Source organism: Loxodonta africana, chromosome 22 (assembly GCF_030014295.1).
Source record: "Loxodonta africana isolate mLoxAfr1 chromosome 22, mLoxAfr1.hap2, whole genome shotgun sequence".
Taxonomy (NCBI): Eukaryota; Metazoa; Chordata; class Mammalia; order Proboscidea; family Elephantidae; genus Loxodonta; species Loxodonta africana.
Window position 1 is genome coordinate 26470467 of NC_087363.1, and position 23497 is coordinate 26493963.

Below are 23497 nucleotides of genomic sequence, written 5' to 3' on the forward strand. Positions count from 1 at the left end.
GTTTAAAACGTTTGCTCACCCATGGAAGCAGCTTCCTGTGACAGGCTGAGCTGTCCTTGTCTCAAAGGGTATAAACAGACCTTGCAAAAGTGAAACCATGGTGTGTATCAGCATGGACCTAGTGGGTTAAATACATAGATGACTTACCACTTGGCTGAGTTCCTGGCAGGGAGTGCACGGTCTCCAGAGCCACCATCCACGGAGCTGTGGGAACGGCCTTGGACAGCTGGAAAGTGCAGCGCTCTTCTGGACAGACTGACCCTGACCCTCAGGGGCAAGGAAATAAACTGAGCAGCCAGCAGCCAGCGGCTGTCAGAGCCCACCTGAAACAAGGAGACTTGAAAGCTCCACCAGACAGAACTCCAGTATTTATTTCTTAAGCCTCTGAAAGAAAACAGGAAGTTGTTTTCTCTTCTCCCCACCCCTGGCACCCAAAATTTGATTGCCCCATGGCCTTTACGCAGCTGTCCTCCTGGCTACCCCAGATAAGGGAGTCGAGTGACTGCTGAGCTCAGAGACATTAAAAAAAACAACAAACAATTCCTGTGGAGTTGATTTCAGCTCACGGCAACTCCTTGTGTGTCAGACTAGAACTGTGCACTACACGGTTTTCAATGGCAGATTTTTCTTCTGAGACACCTCTGGGCAGACTCGAACCGCCAATGTTTCAGTTAACAGCCAAGTGGGTTAACCAATTGAACCACCTAGGGACTTCCCTAGTGATACTAAGGTGCTGAGACAGGCTGAGACCCCTCTGGCTTCTGACATGGAGCGTTCTGAACAGGTAACAGCTAGCAGGGGAGGAACAGGTTACATGGTAACTGTGCATCTAGAAGGCCTGATCTTCAGGGGCTGGGGGCAGAGGGGAGCGGGGAGTTTCAGCTGAAGGGCACTCCGTTTCTGTGTGGGGTGATGAGAAGCTTTTGGAAATAGGCAGTGGTGATGGTTGCACGACGTGGAGAAAGCCATTAATGTCACTGAGATGCTGAAGAACTGTTAAAATGGTGATTTTTTTTTTTTGATATATACATTTTATCACAGTTAAATTATTAAACAAAATAATGCAGACCTGGTCCTGGCCCTCACATGCTCTTCTCTTCCTGAATGTCAGCAGAGTTTTGTCAGCAGTAACAGAAATCCACTTCCTGAATTTACACGGGAACCAAAGACCTGCAGTGAGAACCAAGCAAAGGGTGTATGTTTGGGTTTTTTATAGACTTTTTTTTTTTAAATTGTGCTTTAGGTGATAGTTTACAGCTCAAGTTCATTTCTCATACAAAAATTTATACACATATTGTTATGTAACACTAGTTGCAATTCCTGTAATATGACAGCTCACTCCCCCTTTCCATTCTGGGTTTCCCCTGTCCATTCAACCAGCTCCTGTCCCTTTCTGCCTTCTCATCCTTCCCGCAGACAGGAGTTGCCTGTTTAGTATCATGTATCTACTTGAACTAAGAAGCGCACTCTTCATGAGTGTTATTTTATGTTTTATAATCCAGTCTAATCTTTGTCTGAAGAGTTCGCTTGGGGAGTGGCTTTCGTTCCGGGTTAACAGAGAGTCCTGGGGTCATGTCTTCCAGGGCCCCTCTAGTCTCGATGGCATTGCGTTGTTTTTTTTTTTTTTCTAGTCTCAGTCAGACCATTAAGTCTGGTCTTTTTACGTGAATTTGAGTTCTGTACTCCACTTTTCTCCTGCTCAATCAGGGACACTCCTGTGTTTCCTGTCAGGGCTGTCATTGGTGGTAGCCAGGCATCATCTGGTTCTTCTGGTCTCAGGCTGATGGAGCCTCTGGTTTACCTGGCCCTTTCTGTCTCTTGCGCTAACATTCTCGTGTCTTTGGAGTTCTTCATTCTCCTTTGATCCGGGTGAGTTGGGACAGATTGATGTATCTTAGATGGCCACTGGCAAGCTTTTAAGATCCAAGACGCCATTCACCAAATTGGGATGCGGAGCATTTTTTTTAATAAACTTTGTTGGGCCAATTGACCTAGGTGTCCCCCGAAATCATGGTCCCCAGAGCCCAGGCACTGCTACTCTGTTCCTTGAAGTGTTTGGTTGTGTTCAGGATACTTCTTAGCTTTTGGTTGAGTCCAGTTGTGCTGGCTTACCCTCTATTGTGTGTTGTCGTTCCTTTACCTAAGGTAATTCTTTTTTTTTTTTTTTTCTCCTTGTACTTCAGGTGAAAGTTTACAGAACAAACTAGTTTCTCACTAAACAGTTGTGCACATATTGTTTTATGACATTGCTTAACAACCCTAGGACCTGTCAACACTCTCTCTTCTCGACCTTGGGTTCCTTATTTTCAGCTTTCTCGTCCCCTCCTGCCTTCTATTCCTTGCCTCTGGGCTGGTGTGGCCCTTTAGTCTCCTTTTGTTTTATGGGCCTGTCTAATCTTTGGCTGAAAGGTGAACCTCGGGAGCGACTTCATTACTGAGCTAAAAGGGTGTCCGGGGGCCATACTCTCAGGGTTTCTCCAGTCTCTGTCAGGGCAGTAAGTCTGGTCTTTTTTTGTGAGTTAGAATTTTGTTCTACATTTTTCTCCCGCTGCATCTGGGACCCTCTACTGTGAGCCCTGTCAGAGCAGTCAGTGGTGGTAGCCGGACACAATCTGTTTGTACTGGACTTAGTCTGGTGGAGTCCGTGGTAGATGTGGTCCATTAGTCCTTTGGACTAATCTTTCCCTTGTATCTTTAGTTTTCTTCATTTTCCCTTGCTTTTTTTTTTTTTTTCCTGAAGGGGTGGGACAGTGGAGTATCTTAGGCGGATGCTCACAGGCTTTTAAGATGCCAGATGCTACTCAAGAAAGTAGAATGTAGAACATTTTCTTTATAAACTGTGTTATGCCAGTTGAGCTAGATGTTTCCCAATACCATGGTCCCCACAGCCCTCAGCCGAGCAATTTGGTCCCTCAGGGAGTTTGGATATGTCTATGGAGCTTCCCTGACCTGGTCTTGGACAAGTTGTGCTGGCTTCCCCAGTATTGTGTACTGTCTTACCCTTCACCAAAGTGACCACTTATCTATTGTCTCTTTAGTGTTTTTCCATCTCTACCCCTACTACCCTCCTTCATGACTATGAAAGATTGTCTCTTTTTGTATGTAAACTTTTTCATGAGTTTTTACAATGCTTGTCTTCTTGTGATTGACTTATTTCACTTAGCGTAATGCCCTCCAGATTCATCCGGGTTATGAGATGCTTCACAGATTTTCATTGTTCTCTGTCATTGAGTATATACTCCATTGTGTGTATGTACCATGGTTTGTTTATCCATTCATCTGTTGATGGGCATCTATGTTGTTTCCAACTTTTGCTGTTGTGAGCAATGCTGCAATGAACATGGGTGTGCATATGTCTATTCATATGATGACTCTTATTTCTCTGGGATATATTCCTAGGAGTGGGACTGCTGGATCATGTGATATTTCTAACTTTTTAAGGAAGCACCGTATCATTTTCCGAAATGGTTGTGTCATTTTGCATTCCCCCCAGCAGTGGGTAAGAGTTCCAGTCTCCTCACAGCCCCTCTAACATTTGCTATTTCCCTTTTTTAAAATTTGTGGTAGTAACGCTGGGACGAGACGGTATCTCATTGTGGTTTTAATTTGCATTTCTGTAATGGCTAGTGGTTGCAAGCCTTTCCTCATGTGTCTGTTGGCTGCTTGGATGTTTTCTTTGGTGAAGTGACTGTTCATTTCCTGTGCCCATTTTTTAATTGGGTTGTTTGTCTTTTTGTTGTGGAGCTTTGGGATTTTCCTGTAGATTTCAGAGATTAGACCTTTGTCAGATTTCTAACAGCCAAAACTGTTTTCCCAATCTATAGGTTCTCTTTTTGCTCTTTTGGTGAGCACTAAGTGTTTAATTTTTAGATGATCCCAGTTATCTAGCTTGTCTTCTGGAGTTTATATGTTGTTGGTTGTGGTTTGTATCCTGTTAATGCCATGTATTAGGGCGTCTAGTGTTGGTCCTATTTTTTTTTTTTTTTTAATGAAGTTTATATTTTTTGGCTTCACATTTAGGTCTTGATCCATCTTGAATTTGTGTTTGTGTAAGCTGTGAGGTATGGGTCCTGTTTCATTTTTTCGCAGATGAACATCCAGTTTTTCCAGCACCACTTTTTAAAAAGACTGTCTTTTCCTCATTTGATGGACTTTGGGTCTTTGATCAGGTTACTGTAGATGGGTGGATTTATATCTGGGTTCTCAGTTCTGTTCTATCGGTCCATGTATCTGTCGTCGTGCCAGTACCAGGCTGTTTTGACTACTGTAGCTGTAGAGTAGGTTCCGAGGTCAGGTAGTGCGAGCCCTCCTACTTTATTCTTCCTCTTCAGTAGTGCTGTACTTATTCGGGGCTTCTTCCCTTTCCATGTAAAGTTAATGATTAGTTTTTCTATTTCTTTAAAGAATATTGTTGGTATTTGGATCGGTATTGCATTATATTTGTAAATTGTTTGGGTAGAATTGTCATTTTCACAATGTTGAGTCTACCTATCCATGGGCATGGTATGTTTTTCCATTTATGTAGATCTCTTTTGGTTTCTTGCAGAAGTATTTTGTAGTTTTCTTTGTATAGGTCTTTTACATCCCTGGTTAGATTTATTCCCAAGTATTTAGTTTTTTTAGAGGTTATTATAAATGGTATTGTTTTCCCAATTTCCGTTTCACCTTTCTCTCTATTGGTGCATATGATTTTCATATGTTTATCTTGTATCCTGCTAGCCTGCTGAATCTTTCTATTAGTTCCAGTAGTTTTCTTGTGGAGCTTTTGCGTTTTCTACGTATAGTATCATATCATCTGCAAATAGGGACGGTTTAACTTCTTCGTTACCAATTTGCATGCCCTTTATTTCTTTTTGTTGCCTTGTTGCTCTAGCTAAGACTTCCAGCACAATGTTAAATAGGAGTGGTAATAAAGGGCATCCTTGTCTTGTTCCTGTTCTCAGGGGGGATGTTTTCAGCCTTTCTCCATTCAAAATGATGTTGGTTGTTGGTTTTGCTTAGATACTCTTTATTATGGTTGAGAAATTTCTCTTCTATACCTATTTTATTGAGAGATTTTATCAGGAATGGGTGTTGGACTTTGTCGAATGCCTTCTCTGCATCTATCAAGATGACCATGTGATTCTTTTCTTTCCTTTTATTTATGTGGTGGATTATGTCAACTGATTTTCTAATGCTAAGCCATCCTTGCATACGTGGTATGAATCCTACTTGGTAAAGGTGTACTATTTTTTTGATATGATGCTGAATTCTATTGGGCAGAATTTTGTTGGGGATTTTTGCATCTATATTCATGAGAGATATTTGTCTATGATTTTCTTTTTTTGTGGTGTCTTTGCCTGGTTTTGGTATCAGGGTTATGCTGGCTTCATAGAATGAATTTGGAAGTATCGTTTCCTTTTCTGTGTTCTGAAATAGTTAGTACTGGTATAAGCTCTTCTCGGAATATTTGGTTGAATTCTCTAGTGAAGCCATCTGGACCAGGGCTTTTTTTTGTTGGGAGTTTTTTAAAATTACCTTTTCAATCTCTTCTCTTGTTACGGGTCTGTTCAGATTTTCAACATCATTTTGTGTTAGTTTGGGTAGGTAGTGTGTTTCTAGAAATTTGTCCATTTCCTCTAGGTTTTCAAATTTGTCGAGTATAGTTTTTCATAACACTCTTACGATTCTTTTTATTTCAGTAAGGTCTGTTGTAATGTCCTCCCATTTCATTTCTTGTTTGGGCTATTTGCATCCTCTCCTAGTTTTCTTTGTCACTTTGGCCAGTGGTTTGTCAATTTTGTTGATCCTTTCAAAGAACCCACTTTTGGTTTTGTTGATTCTTTCTATTGTTTTTCTATTCTCTATTTCATTCATTTTTTTCTCTGATCTTTTTTTTATTATTTCCTTTCTTCTGGTGGCTGTGGGCTTTTTTTTTTTTGCTCTCCTCTATTTGTTTGGGTTGTATGGCTAATATTTTGATTTTTTCCCTTTCTTCTTTTTTGATGTGTGCATCTATTGCTATAAATTGACCTCTGAGGACTGCCTTTGCTGTGTCCCAAAGGTTTTGGTATGACGTGTTTTCATTCTCGTTTGATTCTGGGAATTTTTTGATTCCACCTCTGAAATTTTCTATTACCCAGTGGTTTTTAAGCTGGGTGTTATAAAGTTTCCATGTAGTAGATTTTTTTTCATTGCTCTTCCTGTTGTCAGTTTCTAAATTGATGGCACTGTGTATTATCTCAATGGTTTGGATTTTGTTGAGGGTTGCTCTGTGGCCTAAGATGTGGTCTGTTCTGGAGAATGTTCCGTGTGTGTTGGAAAAGAATGTGTAGTTTGCACCTGTTGGGTAGAGTGTTCTATATACGTCTATGAGCTCATTTTGGCTGATTGTGCCCTTTTACGCTTCCATATCTTTGTTGAGTTTCTTTCTAGATGTTCTATCCTTTACCAAGAGTGGTGTGTTGAAGTCTCCTACTATTATTGTGGAACTTTCAATTTCTCATTTTAGTGCTTTTAGAGTTTGTTTTCTGTATTTTGGAGCCCTGCCATTGGGTGCGTAGATGTTTATTATGATTATGTCTTCATGATGGGTCATCCCTTTAGTCATTATATATTGCCCTCCTTTGTCTTTTATAGTGGATTTTGTTTTAAAGTCTGTTTTATCTGAGATTAGTATTGCCACTCTTGCTCTTTTTTGGTAGTTGTTTGCTTGATGTATTTTTTCCATCCTTTGATTTTTAATAAATTTACATCTTTTTTTTCTAAGGTGTATCTCTTATAGGCAGCATATTGATGGATTCTTTAAAAAATTTTTTTTTCTTAACTGTTCTGTTACTCTTTGTCTCTTTCTGGGTGCGTTTAGACCGTTTACATTCAGTGTAATTATTGATAGGTTTAAGTTTCTTTCTGTCATTTTGTAGGTTTTTTTTTGTTTGTTTGTGTGTGGTCCTGACTTTTTTTTGTTTCTCTTACTCTCCTGTGTGGAATTCCTTTTGTTTTTGGATTTTTTTTTCATTTCTTTTGTTTTTGTAGATTTTGTTTTTACCAAGACTTTATGTTTTTCTTCTGTATTTTGATTTTTTTTTTTTTTAATGAATAGGTTTGTTAACTCTCTTTCTCGTTACCTTGAAATTTACCCTTATCTTCCTAGGTTTGAGCCAGTCTATTATTACATGGTATAGGCTTGCCTTCCTCTCCTTTAGAAAGTTCTATACCTACACTGTTAAGTCCCTCTTTTATTGCTCTGATGTTGTTGTCATTTACAGATTAACCTCTCTGGTGACCCGTTGTAATCCTTTCAGTTTTGGATAGTCCTTTAGAGTTCATTTCCTAGGTTGGTGTCTTAGTTATCTAGTGCTGCTATAACAAAAACACCACAAGTGGATGGCTTTAAAAAAGACAAGTTTATTCTCTCATAGTCCAGTAGGCTAGAAGTCTGGCTAGGAAGCCAGCTCCAGGGGAAGGCTTTCTCTCTCCGTTGGTTCTGGAGGAAGGTCCTTGTGATGCATCAGTCTTCACTTGGCCTGGTAGCATTTCAGCACAGGAACCTCCGGTCCAAAGGATGCATTCTGCTTCTGGCACTGCTTTCTTGGTGGTATGAGTTCCTCATGTCTCTCTGCTCACTTCTACCTTTTATATCTAAAGAGAGATTGGCTTCAGGTGCTATCTAATCTTGTGGATCTCATCAATATAACTGCCGCTGGTCCATCTTATTACACGAAGTGGTAGGATTTACAACACATAGGGAAATCACATCAGATGTCAAAATGGCAGACAATCAAGCAATACTGGGAATCATGACCTAACCAAGTTGACAGATATTTTGGGGGACACAATTCAATCCATGACGGTTGGTATCTGGCTGATAGAATATTCAGTCCTAGAGCCAGGTTGTAGTCTGATGTTTGTTCTCAAACTGAAGGACTCGCTTTAATAATTCTTGTAAGTTTGGTTTGGTTTTTACAGGTTTCCTTAATTTCTGTTTATCTGGGCATGTCCTAATTTCACCATCATATTTAATTCAGAGTTTTTCAGGATATATTTTTCTTGGGTGGCAATTTTTTTCTTTCGGGGTTTTATGTATGTCATCCTATTGCCTTCTTGCCCGCATGGTTTCTGCCAAATTAATCAGAGCTTAGTCTTTTAGTCTTATTGTTTCTCCTCTGTATGTGACTTTTCGTTGTACTCGAGCTGCTGTCAGGATTCTTTCTTTGCGTTTGGTATTAGCAAGTGTGATTACGATATTACGATTTTCTTTTGGATTCTATCTTATATAGGGTTCATTGAGTTTCAGGGGTGGTCAGCTCTTCATCTTTCATGATATTAAGGAACTTTTCTGTCAGCAATTCTTCAATGATCCTTTCTGTGTTTTCCATTTTCCCTCCCTGTTCTGGAACTTTGATTACTCACAAATTTTTCCTTTTGATTGTATCCCACATAATTCTCAGGGTTTCCTCATTTTTCTTCATTCTTTTTTTCTGATTTTTCCTCAAAGTTGTATTCAAGTGTTTGTCTTTAATTTTGCTGATCCCGTCTTCCATCTTTTCAAACCTGCTCCTCAAACCTTCCATGACACTGTTCATTTCTGAAATCTTGTTGTTTATCCTTTGGATTTCTAGATGTTGTTTTTGTATGATTTCTAGTTGTGAATATATTTTGGCATTTTGTTCCTATATTATTTTCCTGAATTCTTCTATTTTTAAAATCTGTATTTTCCACAGATTTGCCTGCTTTTCTATGAATTTGTCCATTTTTTGGTCATTTTCGTCTGCATTTTTCTTCAACTCTTGGATGGCTCTGAATATTAGAGATTTGAATTCCCTATCAGGTAGTTCTAGTATCTTTTCCTCTACTGGACAGTCATCTGGCATTTTATTTTGGATGCCTACTGGAACCATCCCATCCTGTTTTTTTTAAAATATGTTTTGATATTGTCTGCTGTCTTTGGGACATGCAGTAGTTATTTTCTTCAGTTATTGATTGTAGATTTGTTTGTTTCATCCTGCTTTTTTGTTTTATTTGGTTGTGTCAGAGCAGGCGGGTTATGAGTTCTTTGCTTGTTTGCTCATCTGTGGGCATACTTTTCACTTCCTCGTCCAATGGGCAGGGATATTCGTTCAGCTATGATGTAGCATGTCGGGTCTAGCTGAAGGGGAGGGGCTAGAATGGGCTGTTTTTGGTACATACTTGGGATGTCAGGGTGGGCTGGGATTCAGTGCAGGGCAGATTCCAGTAGGCCGTGCCTGTGCTGCTCAGGGGTGTGATGTTCAGCAAACAGTGCAGGAAGGCAGGGAGGAGGTAGGAAGTTGTGAGGTGTGGAGCTAAGATGAGTATGGGAAAGAAGAGAGAGAGGAGAGAAAAATAGGAGCCGAAAACAAACAACCAAACCAAAAGAGTGCTAAGGGAAGGTAGGACTCATCTACATGGCGGGCAAGTGCAGTTTGGTGCCTCTTCTGGCAGAGAACTCCAGCAAGTGGAGGGAGTGGCCTCTCTGGTTTTACTACCTAGTCACAATCAACTCAATGGCAATGGATTTGATTTGGTTTGGTTGGACTGTGGTGGTGGGGACAGGGAATTTGTTAAGGTGGATGGATACCTTCAAATGAGAATCAGGAAAAGAATTAACGAAATGTTTGTGTTACCCATCTGCCTATTGCATTGAGAACTGACAAAGCACAGATTTGTGTCATCTTCTTCAGAAAAAGTTTTAGCGAAATAAAATGCATACAGAAGAGTGCACTATGTGTACGACTTGTGACATTTCACAAACTGTATTCCCTCATGTGATTAGCACCCACATTAAGACAGATCATGTTTCAGAAGTCCTCTCTGGCCCTCTTGTCACCACCTCCATCCTCCTAAGGGTAACCACCGTACTGACTTGTAACAGCACAGATCAGCTTTGCCTGTTTGTGAACTTTACTTTAAAGGAGTCCCACAGCATGTACTTATGTACTTTTTTTGTGTCTGGTTTCTCCTGCTCAGTGTTATGTCTGTGAGATTCATCGATGTGAGCCTGTGGTTGTGGAACATCCAATCCCGTTGTAGAGTATTCTGTCATGTGACTCCATCACAATTATTTATCCCTTCTGCTGTCGATGGGCATTAGGGCAATTTCCAGTCTGTGGCTGTCTAAATTTCTTAGTGCTACGTTACCAGAAATACCCCATGTGAGTGGCTTATAATGAACGAAAGCTTATTTTCTTATAATTTAAGGAGGCTAGAAGTTCAAATTCAGGGTGCTGACTCTAAGAGGAGGCTTTCTCTGTCTGCTCTGGCAGAAGGTCCTTATTTCTTTTCAGCTTCTATTCCTAGGTTGCTGGTGATCATGTGGTGGGTATCTTTTCTCTGTGCTTCCTTGCCTGCTTGCTTGATCTGCTCTTTTATATCCCAAAAGAGATTGATTGAAGACACACCCTATATTAATTCTCCCTCATTAGCTTAACAAAGAAAACCTATTCCCAAATGGGATTATACCCATTTATGGGGTTAGGATTATAATCCAGGTATGGGGGTTAGTGCTTACAACACATATTTTGAGAGACACAATTTCATCCATAATGATGGTGATTATGAACAGTGCTGCTCTGAACAGCCCTGTGCATGCCTTTTGGGGAACACATATACTCATTTCTGTTAGATGCAACTGCTGGGGCTTAGTCTCCTTAGATTTGATTCTGCATTATTGAGATTAAATGATTCTCAATAAATTAGAGTGTTTAGTAACATTTTGCTCATGTTTGTTCATTCAGGATCCCAAGTTGGTGATGGCTCTGATTGCGTGAATAGATGATCAGAAAGTGAGTTGGAATTAGCCACTTTTGGGGCCAAGGGCAAGTCCTTGTAGCTGGAGGTGGGGGGGGGGGGTGGTTAAAAAACCCACAGAAAGAGACACAGCCTCAGAAGCCATAAGCACTTTTGAAGATGCAGACCATTCACAGGAGAATAATTATAGTTAACATCTATATCAACCTTCACACTTGGCACGTATTTCCTCTTGGGTCTGGCCACATGGAAAGAGAAGTGTTCTCACCCTCATATTATTATACAGAGGGACAAAGAGTGGCTCAGAGAGTTTCCTGAAGTCTATAGAATTAGCTGTAGTTAATACTGTGGCAGATCCTGGTCTTGAGCCAGGGTCTCCTGTGTCAAATCCAGCACTCTATGTGCCACCCCCAACCTGCCTGGCAGAAGTAGTGCTTGCTCAGCTCTGGGGGAGGCTCCGCACTAGCTCTGGGGAAAGCCTGTCAGGTGCACCTTATCAGGACAAGGATAACCCTCCCACAGTTCAAGGTGACTCGAATCAGCATAGGGAAGGTCCCTGGAGAGCGCCCCCGCTCCCGCATCTGCACAGCAGCTAGTTTGGTGGCTGTTACTGCCCTTGCCTGCGTACATGCAGTTGGGGTTTATGCACGATTGAAGGCACTCGCTTTGTTCAGTGTTAGTTGTTCAGTAGCCCACACCTGAAGGTGAATTGCTGGTTTACAGGTCAGGGACATTGTGTATCTGGTCAAGGAGAGTCCCCAGCACTCAGAGAATCAGTTTGTCTTCATTACTTTATTTCATAGCTCAGCTCAATCTTACCTCCACATGGGGCAACAGCTTAAGCTTGTTGGGGCCACCTCGGGATGACCAGTTATCTGAGGGAATCAGCTCCTGGGGATGCTTCTTGACCCCTTCTGGGCTGGGTTGCAGACAGCTGTCCTTGAGCCCACTAAGACTTGCTCTTTTGTCATCTGTTGTACAAGGGTATCTTGCCGTGGCAGTCCTTAGTAAGGCAGATGCCCACATCACCTGGAACTCAGTGAAGGTCGAGAAGTCCTGTCACACTGCCGTTCCAGGACTGTAGGCTGGAACGTCCCCAGAGCCCTGCTTTTCACCCAGACAGGCTCCTGTAAATTTGGTAAGGAGTTCCAGAGGGAGTCGTGCGTTGGCCATCCTGGGGGACAGGGACATCGTGCTGTGGACCTCTGAACATGGAGGGTGGATTTTTAATCATGGAGCCTCAGGGAAAGGAGTTTCCAGGTGGGGAATTTGAAGGTTAATTGTTGCTTGAAGGCAAGTTCTCCCAGAGTCAAGGGTGCACACTACTTCCCATGCCCCACCTACCCACCCAAGTTTAAAACCTGGAATATCAGCCCGTTTCTCTGCACCCTAAAAAGTCCCTGGGTGATGCAAATAGTTCGTGCTCTTCTACTAACCTAAAGGTTTGTGGTTTGAACCCACCCAGTGGCACTGCAGAAGAAAGGCCTGGCAATCTGTGTCCATAAAGATTGCAGCCAAGAAAATCCTATGGAGCAATTTTATTTTGTAACATAGGGTCACTATGAGTCAGAATCAACTTGACGGTAACGGATTTGTTTTGGGGGCTTGAATCTCTGCACCTTAAGATTGGATGCAGTTTTAAAAGAAGAAAAAAAAAATTTTTTTTTCCCCCAACTTCCTGGAGCTTCAGGTCTAAATTCTTCATAGGCCCTGGCTTCCAAACATTGGAAAAGGCACCTGCCTGCCTCTGAAGGGTAGCCTCTGTTTCTAATCAGAACAGATCTTTTACTTCCCACTGTAAAGGAATCCTAATAAGACTTCAGGGGTTCTGGCTCAAACTGCTTCCGGGGGCCTTCTCTCCCTGCCACACACTGCAAGCCCTCACCCACATCACCTGTTAGGTAAAGGCCGCTCATGGTGACTCGGGTAGACGAGCTGACTTATGTTCCTTTTGTACAGATGAATTCTTTAGCCAAAGCTGTGCCCCTGGGGCTGACCCGGGATCCCGTCTGTGTGCTCTGTGCATTGGTGACGATTCAGGCCAGAACAAGTGTGTGCCCAACAGCAAGGAGCGATACTATGGCTACATCGGAGCTTTCAGGTACATGTTGTAATCCATCTTTACCTGGGGAAACCTTGTCCTCCTCCATCTTGGCTCTGCATTTCTAAGGGGCAGACATGACCCGTCATGACAGAACGAGGGGTGGGCAGAGCTAACAGTTGGCACCAGTGAGGTTCTCTCCACCAGGCCCACCACCACCAAGTGGAGGTGGCATGGGCTATCTGACCTTAGCTCTGCCTCTCTTTGATCTTGAGCCACAGTCAATCTCAGCATCTCGTCCTGAAAATGACGTGGGTAGAGTATGGGCATCTTAACTCCTTTCCATAATTTAACTGTATGGGGAGCATTCTCTTCCCATAGCCACCACCCTTTCCTCCCAGGGAGGTCATCGTTACTTTCCATGGTTTCACTTTTCTCTTTCATTTTGGCCTTAGAAATGGCAATGAGAAAGCAGCATTGCAGTGTTTCTTCCCCAATACCCAAAAACCCAAACCCAGTGCTGTCGAGTCGATTCCGACTCCTAGCGACCCTATAGGACAGAGTAGAACTGCCCCATAGAGTTTCCAAGGAGCACCTGGTGGATTCTAACTGCCGACCCTGTGGTTAGCAGCCATAGCACTTAACCATTACGCCACCAGGGTTTCCTTCTTCCCGATACTGAAATGAAAAATAAAGCCAAAAAAAAAAAAAAGTTTTTTGGATTTCACCAATGATAATGACTTAGTGATTTATAATGATTATCCAAATCCCCATTTTACAATTCCATTCACCCAGGTGTTCCTTCCAGTAGTATCTTTAGGGATTTCAAGGCAGTAAGAGAACCGTCCCCCATGCTCCAAGAATATTACAAACCAGTGCTGTAGAGTCTAATAAATTAGATCAGCTTAGCATATCTGAGCCTGGCAGTGGCTAAAATATGTGGCCTCTAGGCTTTAAAAGGGAAGCTCTCGTGTCGTAGTGGTTAAGTGCTAGGACTGCTAACCAAATGTCGGCAGTTGGAATCCACCAGGTGCTCCTTGGAAACTCCATGGGACAGTTCTACTCTGTCTTATAGGGTCGCTAGGAGTTGGAATTGACTCGAGGGCAGTGGGTTTGGTTTGGTTTGGGTTTATGGCATCCATCTTCCCCCATCTCTGCTGGCTTGCTTAATTTGCTCTTTTATATCTCAAAAGACACTGGTTTAAAACATATCCTACCCTAATACTGCCACAATAACATAACAAAGAAACCCCTTCCCAAATGGGATTTTAACCACAGGTACAGGGTTTAGGATTTACAACATATATTTGGGGGGCGGGGATGCGATTCAATCCACAACAAATACTAACTGAATGTTTGGTGGTTTGAACCCACCCAGAGGCACCTTGGAAGGAAGGCCTGGCAATCTGCTTCCACAAGGTCACAGTCTTGAAAATCCTATGAAACTCAGCTCTACTCTCCACACATGGGGTGACCATGAGCCAGACCACTCAACGGCAACTGGTTTGGTTGTTCTGGTTAGGTTCCAGGTGATGATTCTCAAATTTCAGTGTGCTTGGACTCTCCTGTGCACTGAGATCATCCAGGTTCCTGGTCCCTCACCCAGAGTCTGAGCTACTGGATGTGGAGAGAGTCCAAGAATGGGGTAGGGCCAGAAATCTCTGTATCAGTGGTTCTGGGTGGGGGTGAAACCAGGCCAAGGTGAGTGTGGCAGGCATTGCGTATTGTATTGGGTGGGAGAAGGAAAGAAAAAGGTGTCTGTTTTAGTATTTTCCCTGAATTATTGATTGATTTAAAAATCTTATTGATTTTACTGACTGAAAAAAGAAAAGAACAAGAGAACAGTTTCTCTTCAGCAGCAGTAGGCGGTTTCTGACTCCCCTCCCTGTTGTGTCCCGCAGCACTCCTGGAAGCCTGCGCCTTCCTCAGCAGGTAGAACTCAAGCCAGTGACCAGCCTTGCCTGGGGAGCCTCAGCCCTCCACTGCGCTCAGCCCCGGCCGCTCCCTTCCTGAGGATGGAGTTGGCCAGTCTCATCTATGTTCGCAATTCCCTGCTGTCATTGTAGCAAGAAATAAAATAAGAAATGCTGTGGATTTCCTCTCCTTATAAAGCGCCTTTCATCTTTTTAGAGTTTTATACTGTAACCATATGTCTGGCCAAATACTTGCACAGTTGGATCAAGTTTTCCAAGGTTTCTGGTCTAACTCCTCCTCTCCTGCAGTTTTGGGTACCATATCTGATAGTGTGGAATCTAAGGGCAGACCAAGCAACTGTTGTCTCCTTGGCAACTGTCTTAGTCAGGGTTCCCTAGAACTCTGTGTATATATACATACATATATATATATGTACATTTATGTGTGTGTATGTGTATATATATATATATATGAATGAGCCTGGTGATGCTGTGGTTAAGAGCTATAGCTGCTATGAAAAGCTTGGCAGCTTGGATCCACAAGGTGCTCTTTGGAAACTGTATGGGGCAGTTCTACTCTGTCCTATAGGGTTGCTATGAGTCGAGAAAACCTCATTGCTGTCAGGTTGACTCCGACACACAGTGACCCTATAGGGCAGAGTAGAACCACCCCATAAAGTTTCCAAGGAGTGCCTGATGGATTCGAAATGCCGACCTTCTGGTTAGCAGCCATAGTTCTTAACCACTATGCCACCAGGGTTTCCAGATATATATACATACGTATATAGAGAGAGACAGAGATCTACTTCAAGGGAGTGGAGACTTTCTACAGGCTTGTGTCCCAAGATTTGTAGGTCAGACAAACATAAAGAGTACAGAGTGGAGCGTGAGCCAGTTCTGCCAAAATACCCATTTATAGTCTGAAAACTGAATACATCCTAAGGAAACTCCCTTTTCAACGTATTGATTGATTGTGTTACATTAGATTACATTATGGAAGCTGATTGCATTACATTGCATTTGATTACATTATGGATGGCATCTAGTCTAGTGTCTAGCCAAGCTGACACATAAAATTAACCATCACAGGGATATTTGACAGTGTAGTCATCTTACCAGATCATTCATATAGTTGCCTCAGTTGAACCATGGGGGCTGGATGAAACTCTGAAACGAATGTCCTGAGATAATCTTTAAACCTTAAACCAAAAATACGCCCTGAACTCTTCTTAAAACCAAACAATGGTTTAGCTTAACTAGCAAGGAATGTCTGCCTTGAGCATTGTGCTATTTTAAGAACTATCTATATGGGGTCAAATGGACAACAGCAAGTTAAAGATTAAGTAGAAAACTAAAGGGGCAGTGAGTTTATATTAATGGGGGAGGAACAACTCAGTAAAGGAGGGTGAGAATGGTTGCATAACTCGAAGAATGTAATCAGGGTTACTGAATTGTACGTGTAGAAACTGTTCAATTGGTATATGCTTTGCTGTGTATTTTCTGAAAAACAACAACAAAGCAAATAATAAAAAAAAAAAGTTTGTCACTTCTTCTTGTGGAGTAGTATCAGCAGACCTTTCAGAGTAAGACAGACTAGGAAGAAAGATTGGGTGATTTACTTCTGAACATCAGCCAGTGATAACCCAATGGATCACAAGGATCTGATCCACAATGAATCATGGGGATAGCAGAGGACCGGGCAGAATTTTGTTCCATTGTGTACAGGGTTATCCTGAGTTGAGAGCCAACTCAATGGCAGCTAACAATAACAACATGTCACTATATAGACATGCCACGATTTGTTTAACCATTTGTCTGTTGAGGGGCATTTGGTTTGTTTGGGGCTGTTAGAAATAAAACAGGTATGAACATCCACGTACAAGTCTTTGTATGGACATACACGTTCACTTCTCTTGGGTAAATACCTAAGAGCAGAATGACTGGTAGGCATATGTTTAACTTTTAAAGAAACTGCCAGACTTTTCCAAAGCAACTGTACCATTTTACATTCCCACAGCAGTGTATGAGTGTTCCAGTTGCTCCACATCCCCTTTGAAGCTAAAAACCCTGCTATTTAATATGTCACCCTCAGTTTCTGTCTTTTAGGGTGGTGACTAACACTCACCTTTGGGATGAAGGATCCTTCGTTCTAGGAAAAAGCTGTGTGTGACTGCTTCTGTTCATACCTGTTACCTCTGTGTGCACTCCAACTCACCTTGAGCTCAGATCGAAGCTCTATTAAAAACTTATTGCCCGTTGAGTCAATTCCAACTCATAGTGATCCCATAGGACAGAGTAGAACTGCCCCATAGGGTTTCCAAGGCTTAATTTTTATAGAAACAGACTGCCACATCTTTCTCCTACGGAGTGACTAGTAGGTTTGAACCACTGACCTTTTGGTTAGGAGCTGAGCACTTAACCACTGCACCACCGAAACTCGTTGAGCATCACTCAAAAGGGAAAATCTAGCCACAAGGCCTCAATGAGTAACACAGGGTGTCAGAGAAAAGGTTTTAAGTCAGAGGCTCAGCAAAACTTAACTCACTGGCACAAGTCAATCTGTTACTCCCTTAAATTCATCTCCATTTGTCAGCTGCCTCAGGTGTCCTCTTTCCTCCCTCAACCACACACCCCTCACCCCCCATCTCCCCAACGCCCTCTATCTTCCTGAGCAAGTCAGCTCCGTTTCTAAACTCCATACTGTGGTCAGCACAAAACAAAACCCCTTTGTCAGCTGAGTTCCTTCTTCTTACAACAGTGGTTCTCAAAGCGTGACCCTGAGGCCAGTAGTACCTGCATCTGTGATGGTTAAGGTTGTGTGTCAACTTGGTTGGGCCATGATTCTCAGTGGTTTGGCAGTTATGTTGTGGTTTGGCAGTTATGTAGTGATGTAGTCATCCCCCATTTTGTGATCTGATGCAAGCAGCCAGTCAGTTGAAAAGGGAATTTCCTCGGGGGTGTGTCCTGCATCCAATACATATACAGATTTTCTGGCAAAGCTTGTTTGCTCTGGATCCTGCACCCAGCTCATAATCATCTGACTTCTGTCCTTGGGACTTGAGCCAGTTGCCAACATATTGCCTGCCGATCTTGGGATTCATCAGCCTCTGAAGGCTGTGAGCTAGTGGCCCACCATCTTACCTGCCATCCTTGGACTTGTCAGTCCCTGCCAGTATGTAAATCAGGAGAAGCCTCCAGCCTGACATCTGACCTGACCCACTGACTTGGGACTTGCCAGTCTCTACAATCACATGAGCCATTTCCGTGAGATAAATCTCTCTCTCTCTCTCTCTAAATATGCTGTACTGGTTTTGCTTCTTTAGAGAACCCAGACTAAGACAGCACTCCCTGGGAACTTGTTAGCAACGCGAATTCTCTGGTCCCAAGCTAGACCTACTGAATCAAAAACTCTGTGCTGGGGGCTAGAATTGTTTTTCAACACAGGGACTGTGATGTGTGCCTGTGTTTGAGACCCACCATTATAGGATGTCGCTTGGAGCCATCTATTGTTACCAAAGCGTGCTCCTTGAGAGTCTCACCTACTCCCCTAAGAAGGGGCTCTTCAAGTAGTTCATCTACAACAATTGGGGATCCTCAGTTATGGGGTGGTACATGGAGAAATCTGATGTTAAGAAAAATAAGATTTTTTCCACCTCATTTCATCAATTTAATTTCCATCCACTGTCCTTGAGAAAGAAAGTAAAAAGGCTTTTTGGTTTGGCAAGGACTTGGGCTTTCAATGTGGTTGGCAGCTGGGTTAGAAGCCCCTGTGTATCTATTTGCACCCCTAAACTTTAGATAGGAAGGAAGAGGCCTGCTGTGAAAGGGCTTCAAACCAAACCAAACCAAACCCAGTGCTGTCGAGTCGATTCCGACTCATAGCGACCCTATAGGACAGAGTAGAATTGCCCCATAGAGTTTCCAAGGAGCGCCTGGTGGATTCGAACTGCTGACCCTTGGGTTAGCAGCCATAGCACTTAACCACTATGCCACCAGGGTTTCCGTGAACGAGCGTAGAGCCCACTAATTTTCTCTAAGGTTCCGTGTCATGAAAACATGTTTGATACTGGGAGGGGCAGTGTGGACTGGTGACCTGGAGCAGAGCAGGGGTAAGTGACCAGGTAAAGCCTTTAGCAAGCACCAATGCTAAGTTCTCTTCCATACAAATGAGTTGCTGGGCCACCAGGAGATGGTAGTCAGCCAAGCTCTGTATCTGCAGGACTCAGCCAAGAGCAATGACCATCCTATGTGCAGCAAAGCAGGGGTGGCACCCAGACCTCAGGGATCAGGGACAAGTTTATCAACAGACCAGGTGGTGTGCTGTTTGGCTCTGAAAGGCAGAGGTAGGAGGGCTGTTTTAGGATCAAAGATGAACCACCCTTACAGATCTAGGTGGTACCAATGGAGGCAAATCCTGCCACCTGCTGATGTGGCAGGTGGGCACCTCTGTCCTAGTGATTCACCTATAGAAGGGAGGTGGGACATCATTTGGTAGGCACAGGCTGGTGAGGCCTGAGGTGCATGCTGCATTAAAAAGGACAAAGTACACATTGTGTCAAACATCTCCTAAACACATTCTGAAGGAGCTCTGATGGTGCAGTGGTTAAGCCCTCGGCTGCTAACTGAAAAGGTCAGTGGTTGGAACCCACCAGTCACTCCATGAGAGAAAGATGTGGCAGTCTGCTTCCATAAAGATTACAGCCTTGGAGACCTTATGGGCAGGTCTACCTCGTCCTAGAGAGTTGCTATGATTTGGAATCAACTCGACAGCAATGGGTTTTAAACACAATTTTACATTTATTATTGTTAAATTTCCTAAAATTCCATGGTCTTCATGTCAAGCAGGAGGAGATACTAAAAGAAATACTAGAAACTCTGGGAGACTCACAGGTTGGGGGTATCTGGGGATTTTGGAGGTGTGGCAAGTAGCCAAGAGAATTCAGAGATCTTCTGAAAAGAAGTCACCTCACCGCTCCTTTTCCCATAGCCTCCAGCTAGCCAGCTCTTCTGATTACTAGTGGTTGGTAATGTATGGACAAGATGCTCAACATAACTAATGTCACTGAATTGTGCACCTGAAGAATGTTGAAACGGCAAACGATTTGTTACATATATATTTACCACAATAAAAAAATCACGTCTATACGAATGGGTTGCTTCTAATTTGGAATGTGCTCAGGCTGGGATTAAAACTGTCTATTTCCCATGTTTTGTTGCTCAATTTTTGGCAGCCTGGAGCACTGAACGAAGCGTAGGCTCTGGAGCCAGTGACAAGCTGGGTTTGCTTCCCAGCGCTGTCACTTGCTAGCTGTGTGATCTTAGTCAAATGTCTGAGCTTCAGTTTCCATCTCAGAGAAAGAAGGATAATTCCAGCCACGCCATGGACAAGTAGTGAGGCGTGAAGGAGCTCACATTTACAAAGAGCCTAGCACGGTGCCTGAGACAAAATTAATGCTCAGTCAGTGTTTGGCCCCCTCCCTCGCTTTCTCCCTGTATCTTATTTTACGTACAAACGTGTAGAAATTACACGAAGCAATGCAATGGAACAAAAGTCAATGTTATTTTTCATGCCTTTAATGGAAGCTGGTTCATACTTGAGTGGAAGACTCGGGTTGTTCCCGTAATGCGTCTCGGCCAGATTCCTTCCCGGGTTGCGGTGATGTGTTATTACTCAGGTGGAGCAGATGGCCCAGGTGTCTCCGAAAGTCCTGGTCAAAAAACATGTGGAGAAGAGGGTTGACGAAGCAGTGGGTGGCGGCAACAATTTCCGTTATCTGAATGCCCTGGTCCAGGCCATAGGTGCTCTTGCAGTCATCCAGGGAGAAGTCTTGTTTGAAAGTAGACAGGAAAAGTACAACATTGTAGGGTGCCCACATCAGAAGGAAGACAGCCATGATGGCAAAAACAAGCTTGAAAAGGCCATTCTCGTTGTCCCTGCACGTTAGTCTTCGTCTCATTCGCACATAGCAAAATATAAAAATAAACAGTGGAAACAAAAGTCCCAAAATGTTCATCTTTAAGGTCAGAAAATGCTTCCAGGATTTCTCAGCAGCTGGCAGAAAATGAGGTATGCTAAATGAGTACTTGTTTTCCTGCCCTTCCATCTGAAGTGTGTAAGCCATGCACTCAGGCAAACTGATCAGAACGGCCACTGTCCACACTAAGATACTGGTAAGGATGCCGCAGGACGCTGTACAGGGTGTCGGCGAAGGACTTTGCACCAGGTACCTGTGCACTGTCAGAAGCACATTGAAACACACCTCACTGTACAAACCTACGGCGCTGACACCGATGAGAATTGTATGCATGGTGTCTCCGAGGCTCCCCCCAGCAGACGCAGTGTAAGCCCAGAATGGCAGGGTAAGGGAGAACAACAAATTGGAAAAGGCCAAGTTTAGGAAATAAATATTCTTCACGTGTCTGAGTCCTTTATATTTTGCCAGGATAAGCACAACCAAGAGGTTGCCCAGAAGACAGACCACGAACACGATGGAGTACAGATTTGGCAGCAGCTGAGCCGAGAGAACCCTGGCATCGTATTTGTCACATGGTTCTGTGTCGCTGCCATTCAGATCACCCTCGATGAGAACATCATAGTCTTCGTCCGGGGCTGCCGTGTAACCAGCCATCCTCAGGCTGCCCCGCGGATACACGAGAGGTTATTTTTCCCTCCACACAGCTGTATTGCCCTGGAGGAAACAAAAAGCAGGACCAACACCACTGCAGTTGCTGCTGTTGTCAGGTGCCGTCAAGTTGATGCCAACTTGTAGCAACCTCACGGGACGGAGCAGAACTTCCCCATGGGGTTTTCTATGTTGTAATCTTTAGGGGAGTAGATTGCCAGGTCTTTCTCCCGCAGAGCCGCTGAGCGGCTAGTACCCCTACAGCCATCCTTTCCCTGTCCTGGTGCTTCGCTTTAGTCAGAGTTGATTCACAACTCAGCAGATGAAAGACAAACATTTCTTGACCACGTCTCTACTTTCCGAGAGCAGCAAATGTAACTGATACACGCATTAAGCAGTTACATGCTTAGTAGTGGGCAAGGCCCCATGAGGAAAATAAAAGTATTACACTGTGTTTGTAGAAATTAAAGATTTTTGGTAGAAACATGCCTTGCCTACTTGAAGACAACCTTTAAGAAAACACCCAATGAAAGAGAACAAAGTAAAAAAAAAAAAAAGTAGCACAGTTTAACTTCAAGGATTTGGTGTTTAAAACGTTTGCTCACCCATGGAAGCAGCTTCCTGTGACAGGCTGAGCTGTCCTTGTCTCGAAGGATATAAACAGACCTTGCAAAAGTGAAACCATGGTGTGTATCAGCATGGACCTAGTGGGTTAAATACATAGATGACTTACCACTTGGCTGAGTTCCTGGCAGGGAGTGCACGGTCTCCAGAGCCACCATCCACGGAGCTGTGGGAACGGCCTCGGATGGTCGAAAAGTGCAGCTCTCTTCTGGACAGACTGACCCTGACCCACAGGGGCAAGGAAATAAACTGAGCAGCCAGCAGCCGGCAGCTCTCAGAGCCCAACTGAAACAAGGAGACTTGAAAGCTCCACCAGACGGACCTCCAGTATTTATTTCTTACTGAAAGAAAACAGGAAGTTGTTTTCTCCTCTCCCCACCCCTTGGCGCCCAGACTTTGATTTTCCCTTGGCATTTAGACAGCTGTCTTTCTGGCTACCCCTGATAAGGGAGTCGAGTTACTGCTGAGCCCATGGCATTAAAAAAAAAAAAAAACAAACAGAGTTCCTGTGGAGCTGATTCTAACTCTGGTGACTCCATGTGTGCCCGAGTAGTTCAAACTGCGCCCCGTAGGGTTTTCAATGGCGCATTTTTTCAATAACAGATCGCCAGGCCCTTCCTCTGAGGTGCCTCTAATCTTTCAGTTAGCAGCCAAGTGGGTTAACCATTCGAACCACCTAGGGACTTCTCTAGTGATACTAAGGGCATGATATTAAGGTGCTGAGACAGGCTGAGACCCCTCTGGCTTCTGACATGGAGCATTCTGAACAGGTAACAGCTAGCAGGGGAGGAACAGGTTACATGGTAACTGTGCATCTAGAAGGCCTGATCTTCAGGGGCTGGGGGCAGAGGGGAGCGGGGAGTTTCAGCTGAAGGGCACTCAGTTTCTGTGTGGGGTGTTGGAAAACTTTTGGAAATAGATAGTGGTGACGGTTGCGCATCATGGTAAAAGCCATTCATGTCACTGAGTTGCTGAAGAATGGTTAAAATGGCAATACGTTTGTTATACATATTTAAAAAAAAGGAAACCAAACCCAGTGACATCGAGTTGATTCTGACTCATAGTGACCCTACGGGACAGAGTTGAACTGCCCCATGGAGTTTCCAAGGAGCGCCTAGTGGATTTGAACTGCTGACCCTTTGGTTAGCAGCTGTAGCACTTAACCACTACACCACCAGGGTTTCCAATATATGTTTTACCACAATAAAATGATTAAACAACATAATGCAGACCTGGACTTGGCCCTTACATATTCTGCTCTTCTTGAAATGTGAGCAGGTTTTCTTCAGCACTAACAGAAACCCACTTCCTGAATTAACACGGGGACCAAGGACCCACAATGAGAACCAGAGCAAATGGTGTGTGTTTGGATTTTTCCTGTCACTTTTGACAGACTGTGTGTGCTGTGGGTGAAGGATGGGGTCCAAGAGAAGGTCTGGGAAAATGGAACCCAGAAAGTGAGTGTTGTCAGTTGTGGGAGGAGCGGGCAGAGGTGGGACCTTGGTGCCAGGACCAATGGCATTGATTTTTGTTTTGTTTTGTTTTTAATT

At 43.5% G+C, this 23497-nt stretch overlaps 1 protein-coding gene and 1 long non-coding RNA gene across 2 annotated transcripts; one reads left to right on the forward strand and one right to left on the reverse strand.

Annotated features, from left to right (window-relative positions):
* Positions 1-281: 281 nt before the first annotated feature.
* On the forward strand, positions 282-14801 carry LOC111750591 (uncharacterized). Its single transcript, XR_002785683.2, has 5 exons — positions 282-784; positions 10734-10781; positions 11730-11884; positions 12706-12847; positions 14689-14801. It is a non-coding gene; the product is annotated as an uncharacterized LOC111750591 (long non-coding RNA).
* On the reverse strand, positions 2150-22275 carry LOC100659910 (C-C chemokine receptor-like 2). Its single transcript, XM_010589865.3, has 2 exons — positions 22057-22275; positions 2150-21389 (listed from the first exon to the last, which is right to left on the reverse strand). Exon 2 carries the CDS (start codon positions 21327-21329, stop codon positions 20289-20291), a length of 1041 nt encoding a protein of 346 aa, XP_010588167.1. The 5' UTR covers positions 21330-21389; positions 22057-22275; the 3' UTR covers positions 2150-20288.
* Positions 22276-23497: the final 1222 nt, after the last annotated feature.

What these genes read in the sequence shown, in the direction of transcription:
- LOC100659910 (XM_010589865.3), bottom strand. Translation starts at nt 21,329, where the DNA reads ATGGCTGGTTACACGGCAGCCCCGGACGAAGACTATGATGTTCTCATC.